This window comes from Electrona antarctica, assembly GCF_951216825.1.
Source record: "Electrona antarctica genome assembly, chromosome: 21".
NCBI lineage: Eukaryota > Metazoa > Chordata > Actinopteri > Myctophiformes > Myctophidae > Electrona > Electrona antarctica.
The window spans coordinates 25026589-25034425 of NC_136802.1; the positions used below are offsets into that span (position 1 = coordinate 25026589).

Consider the following 7837-nt stretch of genomic DNA (forward strand, 5'->3'; position numbering starts at 1 on the left):
CAAAGAGATACGAAGGATGGAGGGAGACGGGTGGAAGGTACTGCGTACTGTGAGAACCATCCATCCATGCAGAACCCGTCATAAAGCTACCTAAGTCAACTGAGAGCCCCAAGACCAGCAGGTGTGCATATTCCTATTTACCTGGCAGTGGGAATGATTTCCTCCAGGCTTATGGCTTATTACTTCCTCTTCCGCAGCACTTGAGCCACAGTGTGAAGTCAGATGCTGAGTGGTGCCAAGCTGTGGCGCTCAAGACAATGGCTGCTATTGTCTCTTGGTTTGTGCCAAATCACCCCAGGAAGTGGTCACAAAGGAGGGTGATGATTCAATCCACTGACAGTTCATGTGATAGTGCAGGACGCAGGTTGTTGTTGTTGTCACCTTAGGTAGGAGTGCACTACAATTTACAATTTAGGCATTTAGCAGACGCTCTTAATCCAGAGCGATTTACATTAAGCAAGAACAAAAAGCATGGGAATACATCACATAAAAAAAGCATTTATCATGAAACATGCGTAGACTAAGAACGTAACAGTGGAATATCTATATAATGAAACTATACATATATACTATACTATGCTATACATATGTACTATGACGTGCTATGACTACATACAATGCAATTATAGTGCTGTCTACATAACATGATATAAGTCTGTATCAAATGCTATCTAAGTCTACCGAAATGCTATGAATACACTAAACAATACAATCACATCTACTTACCATGCAGTGCACAAATCTGAGATCTGACTGGTTTTTGTTTTTTTTCTGTATGTGTCTGCAACTTGTATTGGAGACAGAAGGGGAGCTGAGAATCCAGATGATTTACAGCCCCGGTCTGTGAGAGAGACTTCTGAAGATCTATGATCTGTGGACTTGGGACAGTCACAGTCTATTGTGTGGAGAAACACTGAGGCTACTTATAACTTTGATGGAACTGGACTCACTGTATGCCTGCCTACACAATGGCCCCTGTCAGGCTCCTACTATAGATTGTACACCATAGTGTACACTCACACTGAGGCATGTGCCCTAATCTCTTAATCCCTACTTCGACCAGGGTCCCCCCACACTGGGCAGGACCTACGCTGTAGAGTGTATCATTTTTGGGGGGCGGATGTTGCGGGATTTTGGCGGAAGTACCACTCAACAAATCTGTTTACATTCTCTGTGAATGAAACAAGTGTTGTGATTGGTTGAAAAAACATCGTATCCGGGGGAAATACATCTGACGGATGTTCCGACCCGACACTTCTGCCGATACACTCTCTGCTCTAGGTCGTGACCAGGCTTTTCTCTTTGCAGATGAGTATGGCTGCATGGGACGGAGGCTAGGGTCCCCCAGGGAACTACCCGTCTACACCAACCCTCTATGGCTGCATGGGACCGAGGCTAGGGTCCCCCAGGGAACTACCCGTCTACACCAACCATAGATCAAGCACACAATGCGTCTGATCTGCTATATTCGCAGAATGTTTGCCTAATTTTGCCAAATGTTATTATGACATGGCCAGAATAGGGAAGTTGGGGTTCATTTGTTTAATAAACAAGTATCAAAGAGCCTCTGGCAGCTCCCCTATAGAGGTCATGATGTTCCTTAGACCCAAATGGAAATTTGGACTGAGTTGGTGCCAAGAGGAAAGATGGGCTCACCAAAAATCTAATGTAGGACATATTTCGGCCTGATCAGGTGGTGCAAATTATCTGAAATTACATTATGACACAATGCACATGTGAAAAATGTCTATTTTGGCCTGAGGTTGGAATTACAGGAAAGGTCAGGGGGTCACTGACCGTCACTCAAATGGTTAGGATCCATCTTCCAAGGCAGTGGTCCTCAAAGTAGGGGTCTGGGGACCCCCAGGGGTCCTTGTGGAAGTTCAGGGCGGGGGTCCTCAGCAAAATTTGTTTTAGCATCAAAATCAATTAAATCAAATCAAACCACTTTAACCCTATTTGCCGTTTGAAAATAGCAGATCTCCAAGCTGACAAGTCACGATGCAAAATATTTTTTATTTTATTTTTTAACATTGTAATAACACAAATCTTGTAGGGTGGTCCCTAGAACCAGATGGGGGTCTTAGGCTGAGTTATAGTCTTAGACTCTAGTAACCTACCTAGAGATAGTCGGGTGCAATTATGGTTTGACCCTAAAAAAATTGCAACAGAAGGTTTCTCAACTGTTTTTTGTAGTATTAGGTGTCCTTAATAACATACTAAAAGTTTACCAAAGTTTGACCATGCGAAAGGTCAGATTTTCAAGATGGCCGCCCCCAGTTCCATAAAAGGCCATTACTCCTTCATTATTCACGGTAGACAAGTCATTTTGGTGCCTAACCCCATGTTTTGGTGATCTAGGAATCCAATTAGCATATTTAAATTATAGTCAAGCAATTACAAGTACAATTATATAATAAAGCAATTGGTTATAAGGTTATAACAGTGTAATAGGAAATGTCTCCCTTTTCTATATGCCGTAATGCCCAGGATTGGTGAATTCATCACCTATACACATAATTCACATTCTGTTGAAGCTTTCAGGAGATTTATTTTGATTTGATTCCATACCAATAAGGAGTGCATTCATTATTAATGGTTGGTACTGTGACATTTGTAAAAGCATGGCTGCCAAGTGATAGACTGGGAATATTACACACATCTTGGAAGAAATTTCTTAACAAGAAATGTCTTCACTATTGTTTGTAAAGGTGTCTGGCAAAATAATAATAATCCAAGTCCCCTAGGGCAGTTGTTCCCAAACTGGGGGTCGGGACAAACATTGTGAAAATAGGCGATCTACAAGCTCAGTCTTTGCAGCAAACACACTTAGTAGGAACAAATGGCCACTTGTCTGGTCTATGGGGAAGATGGGACTCCTCAGTGGGGATACAGTGGAGAGAAAAGCCTTATGGGCCCAGAGAGGGTGTTCAAGTCAGTACAGAGCTATCATAATGTATGTAGTTGGTGTATAGGTGCAGGGATGGTGGTGGAGTGTGGCACGGATAGGGTTCAGATGTACTTGTCACAGGCATCTTCTTATTCCCGAAACTGTACTAGTTTGGGGTTTAAGTGCAAAATGTATTTCACTGGTAACCACAAGGTTACCAGCTCGAACCCGGGCTCCCCCAGAGTTTCTGTCGAAGTGTCCTTGAGTAAGACTCTGAACCCCTAATTGCTCCTGATGTGCTGGTTGGTGCCTTGCATGGTTTCCGCCGCCATCGGTGTATGAATGTACATGTGAATGGGTGAATGTAATGCACCATCTATGTAAAGGTGTGTGAATGTGTGTGTGAATGGGTGAATGTAATGCACCATCTATGTAAAGGTGTGTGAATGTGTGTGTGAATGGGTGAATGTAATGCACAATCTATGTAAAGCGCCTTGGATAAAGGCGCTATATAAATGCACCATTTACCATTTTAGTTTGAAAGTCCTTTTGGGAAGAAGATATGAACCCAAATAATAGTCATCAACCTGTTTCAAAGGAGTGTTTTGATAATGTGGTTATTGAGAGACTTAGGTTCTGACAGCTCTGCACCAACCTCCATAATCACCCTCTTTGCACACTCCTACTGATTGCCTTCCTAATGTATTAAAAAGTTGTCCAAAAAATCCTGCCACCCTAATTAAAACACACGCACCCCGTTTATCCGGCTGCCTTTGTCCGCCTTCTCCTACCAAACCACACCGTTTGCCCACATCTCACCATGCATAACACCACCGGCATGCGTGTCCAGACATAACGCACTACTTTGCATCCATGCAACTGTCATAATTACTGTACACAATACAGTGTGTTGCAGTACAGTACAGTTAGTCCCCACTCTTTCCCCCCCCTCTCCACAGTATATTTGCACATACGTGAAATTTGTCCTCTGCATATATACCGGTATAACTACTAGGAGCAGTGAGCCCATAGAGTAATTAAGTCTTGCTCAGGGTCATACATTGACAAATTGCCGGAATCGAATTTGGGACAACCAAGCAGCATCAGTATTGAGATTTACTCAGTGAGGCATAGCTGATGATCTCATATTGATTGCGGTTATGCTTTAAGTTAAAAGTCTTAACCCAGTTAATTCTGATAGTATAGCACCATCAACTTTTACCATAGAACTGATGAAAGTATACTGTCCTGATGGCACTGAAATGCAATTGCATCTTTTCTAATATCATATGATCCTCCACATTCAAATACCTTATCTGATCTACAATCAGATGTAAAATTGGAACAAAAATATAGTAGTTAGTATAAATTGGAGTATGTTGGAGATGTTGTACGTTACCACTACTTATTACACAGGATATCCAAGTATGATCCCTAACTGTGTATGACTAGAAACTCTTAAGGGACAGGAAACCAGACACTTGCTCACAGTTTTGCTGGTTTCCTGTCTGAATGTCAGTCAGCCCAAAATGTATTTTTGCATGCGGATATACACCACCACAGTGAGAAACATTTTAGATTTCTCTAGGACTATTAGAACAAATAGAAATATTTGTATTTATAAAACAGGTATAATATACTGTTATTAAACAACTTTAAGAAAAATAAGTTTGACATAGAAAAACACGAATTCAGGACAAATTTAACAAACAACAAAAAAGATAGCATATAAGCATAGCAATTCAAAATACCCCAAAAGAGTCTTACATAATTTGTTGGTCTTTACTTTCAGGAAATGATTTGAGGTGACAGAGGCAGAAGACTCTCATCTGTGTGGGTATTACAATACATCAGAGTATAATGATGCATGCGTGCATGCGTGCAAAATAGTAGATTTTGAACAGTAATATGTGTCAAATCAACAGGTGTTTGCTGCAAACATGTAAAGACTGCATTAAATGCACAGAAAGATTAAAAGAAAAAAAATCCAGAATCCTCGATACCAGTTTAAAAATCCAGAATCCTCGATACCAGTTTAACAGATACGAGCATACAACAAAAAACACTGAATGAATCAGTGTTGATGTTGAGAAGCAGTATTCTGCACCACATACAGTATGTGGAACAAACTCCCAGAAAACTCTCAGTTCTTTTAAATCAAAGCTAAAGTCCTTTCTGTTTGCTGCTGCCTCATATACATATATATATATATATATATATATATATATATATATATATATATATATAATTTCTTCAGTAGGCCTACTGTAATTGTAATCTCTTATTTGTATGTTTTCTTTTTACGGTACCATAAGATAAATGAAATGCAAATGAGATAAAACATACTACTGTACAATAAAAGGATACTAGTGCAATCCTACCGAATCAGCAGCCTACTTTTACGCTGTAAGAGGGGGGGGGGGGGGGGAGAGACACATGCTCTGAACAGTGTACATTTCACAGAACAAGTGTACTTAAAAGCAGATCATGTATTTTGCAACACTGTTGTTGGATGTCAGTATGTCCAAGATATTTAATATTTCAATTCACCCACACAATATATTTCAAGCCCAGAGTGCTGTTATGCTACCTTCAGTCAAATTAAATCATGCCTATACGGATTTAATACTTTGCAATCCTGCAGTTCACATACAAAAAACTGTATTGGCATGACAGTGACAAGGTTCAAAGACATATACATGAAACGGATCGACCACATCCTGTAGCTCCGTGATCAGTTATAGTTTCCACCACCTTGTCACTCACTAACTTACTTTTCAAAACACTTGGAAGGAAATGGGGCTCATGCTACACTTTTACATTGATTTGTCCTCTGCTTTTACGCAACTCAACCTCATTTCAACAAGTCAGCTTAAGCGTGATGGTAAATGGAAAGCTGTTTGACCACGTTTGCACCACCACACTCACCACAGGCTCCCAGCAGGATGTGTGCTTTTGCCTCCATTATAAGATGCGTCAGAGCTTGTGTGAAAATAGGTACATACATACATACTGTAGGACCATTTTAACCACTCAAGCCATTAGATGATTATGAAATGATTTCGATATTGTATTGTTAAAAGGAGCTTTTGTTGCGGCAGAAGTTTGGGAGAAGACAAAACACTGCGACAAAAAAACTGCGACAGGACATTACGGTACAGTACAGTACAGTACAGTACAGTACAGTACAGTACAGTACAGTACAGTACAGTACAGTCTGCAACAGTACAGTCTGCAACAGTACAGTACAATATGGAACAATACAGTACAGTACAGTATGGAACAATACAGTACAGTACTGTATGGAACAATACAGTACAGTACAGTATGGAACAATACAGTACAGTACGGTATAGTACAGTACAGTATGGTACAGAACACTAATTATCTAAATGTATCTCTGCAATTTGGACAAGTTCAATGGATTCCTAGACCCCAAAAACATAGGGTTAGACACAAAAAATACTTGTCTAGGGTGAATAATGAAGGAGTTAGGCTATTTTAATGATTCCGGACGCCATCTTGGACGCCACCTTGAAAATAACACCTTTTGCATGGTCAAACTTTGGTAAACTTTTAGTATGTTATTAAGGACACCTACTACTACAAAAAACAGTTGAGAAACCTTCTGTTGCAATTTTTTTAGGGTAAGGTGCCTTTTTTTCATATATGCACTCGTCTAAGAGCTTACTTTGATCAGACTCAGACTAGTCTATAAATCCAATCATTTGGGAGCCCCCCATTTCTTATCGAGCCAATATGGTTTCTGAGCCAGAGAATAACCTGTTACAATTATTTCGAAAATAAATGTGAAAATATTTGAATACTTTTGAAACATTTTGAATAACACAAATCTTGTATGGGGGCTACCTAATTAATCAGACTCAGACTATATATCCAGTAATTAAGGAGCCACAATCCCCCAGGTTTCTGAGTTAGAGAACAACCTGTTAGTTCAAGCAACAGTTTCTCTGGCACAGACCCCATTGCCGGGCGGGGGAGACCTTCCCAACCGTGACATAGGCGGGTCTGTGACAGTGTGACTGTCCAGGATACCTCTTCATTTAACTCTGCAGCAGGCATAATACACACACACACGGTCCCACGGCCACCCACCCGACCCCACCTCACATCACCAAGGACTCGGGAGCGAGAAAATCATCGCCACAGAACTTCTAAGGCGCGGCAAAACCCAACAGGTGGAACAGCATTAATCGGTGGATATACTTCAATTGCGCAAAAAAAACGGTTTATTCTGGTTTCTTATATATATTTATTTCTGGTTTATTATAAAACCAGGCGAAATTCACAGTCACACAGTTTAAAAACAAGTAGGTATAGGCTACTGACGAGCGGTGGGTTTACATGCGCTAGAAGACGTTCGTTGTCAAAAAAAAGAACTTCTTGGTATTAGCCTACACTTATCGTGGACTGATCTCTGCCATTTTAACAAAAGATGGCAAACACGGGTATCCAGCTGTTAGGATTCGCCCTGTCGCTCGTCGGTATTATTGCACTCATTATAGGGACCGTCTTGCCACAGTGGAAGATGTCAGCTTACATCGGTGATAACATCATAACGGCGGTGGCCATGTACCAGGGGCTCTGGATGTCATGCGCTTTCCAAAGCACCGGACAGCTACAGTGCAAGATATACGACTCGATCCTGCAGCTTGACAGTGAGTATCCCTGGCAATGAACACAGTCACACACAGTCACTGCCTGCCATGATTTTTATTCACAACTCGCTAAATTAATTTGACGCGTCGTGTCACGCGGCCACAATTACGCACCTTTACGCATGCATGCTACTTGACAGAAGCTGCCATCGCGGTATAGGAAATAGCGGTGGTCGACACGCTGACTCACTTATGGAGCATTTTGTTGGTCTATTTGCATCCTTTCTACACAGTTATATCCTCAGTAGGCACATCTCATCCATGTGTA

At 41.0% G+C, this 7837-nt stretch overlaps 1 protein-coding gene across 1 annotated transcript in view; it reads left to right on the forward strand.

Annotated features, from left to right (window-relative positions):
- Positions 1–7346: 7346 nt before the first annotated feature.
- cldn7a (claudin 7a) overlaps positions 7347–7837 on the forward strand; it is a gene marked incomplete at its 5' end in the record, with an annotated part of 7037 nt that continues 6546 nt past the window's right edge. Inside the window, one exon of the mRNA XM_079491469.1 lies at positions 7347–7569. Within this exon, the coding sequence (XP_079347595.1) occupies positions 7347–7569 (223 nt within the window). The remainder of the gene's footprint in view (positions 7570–7837) is intronic.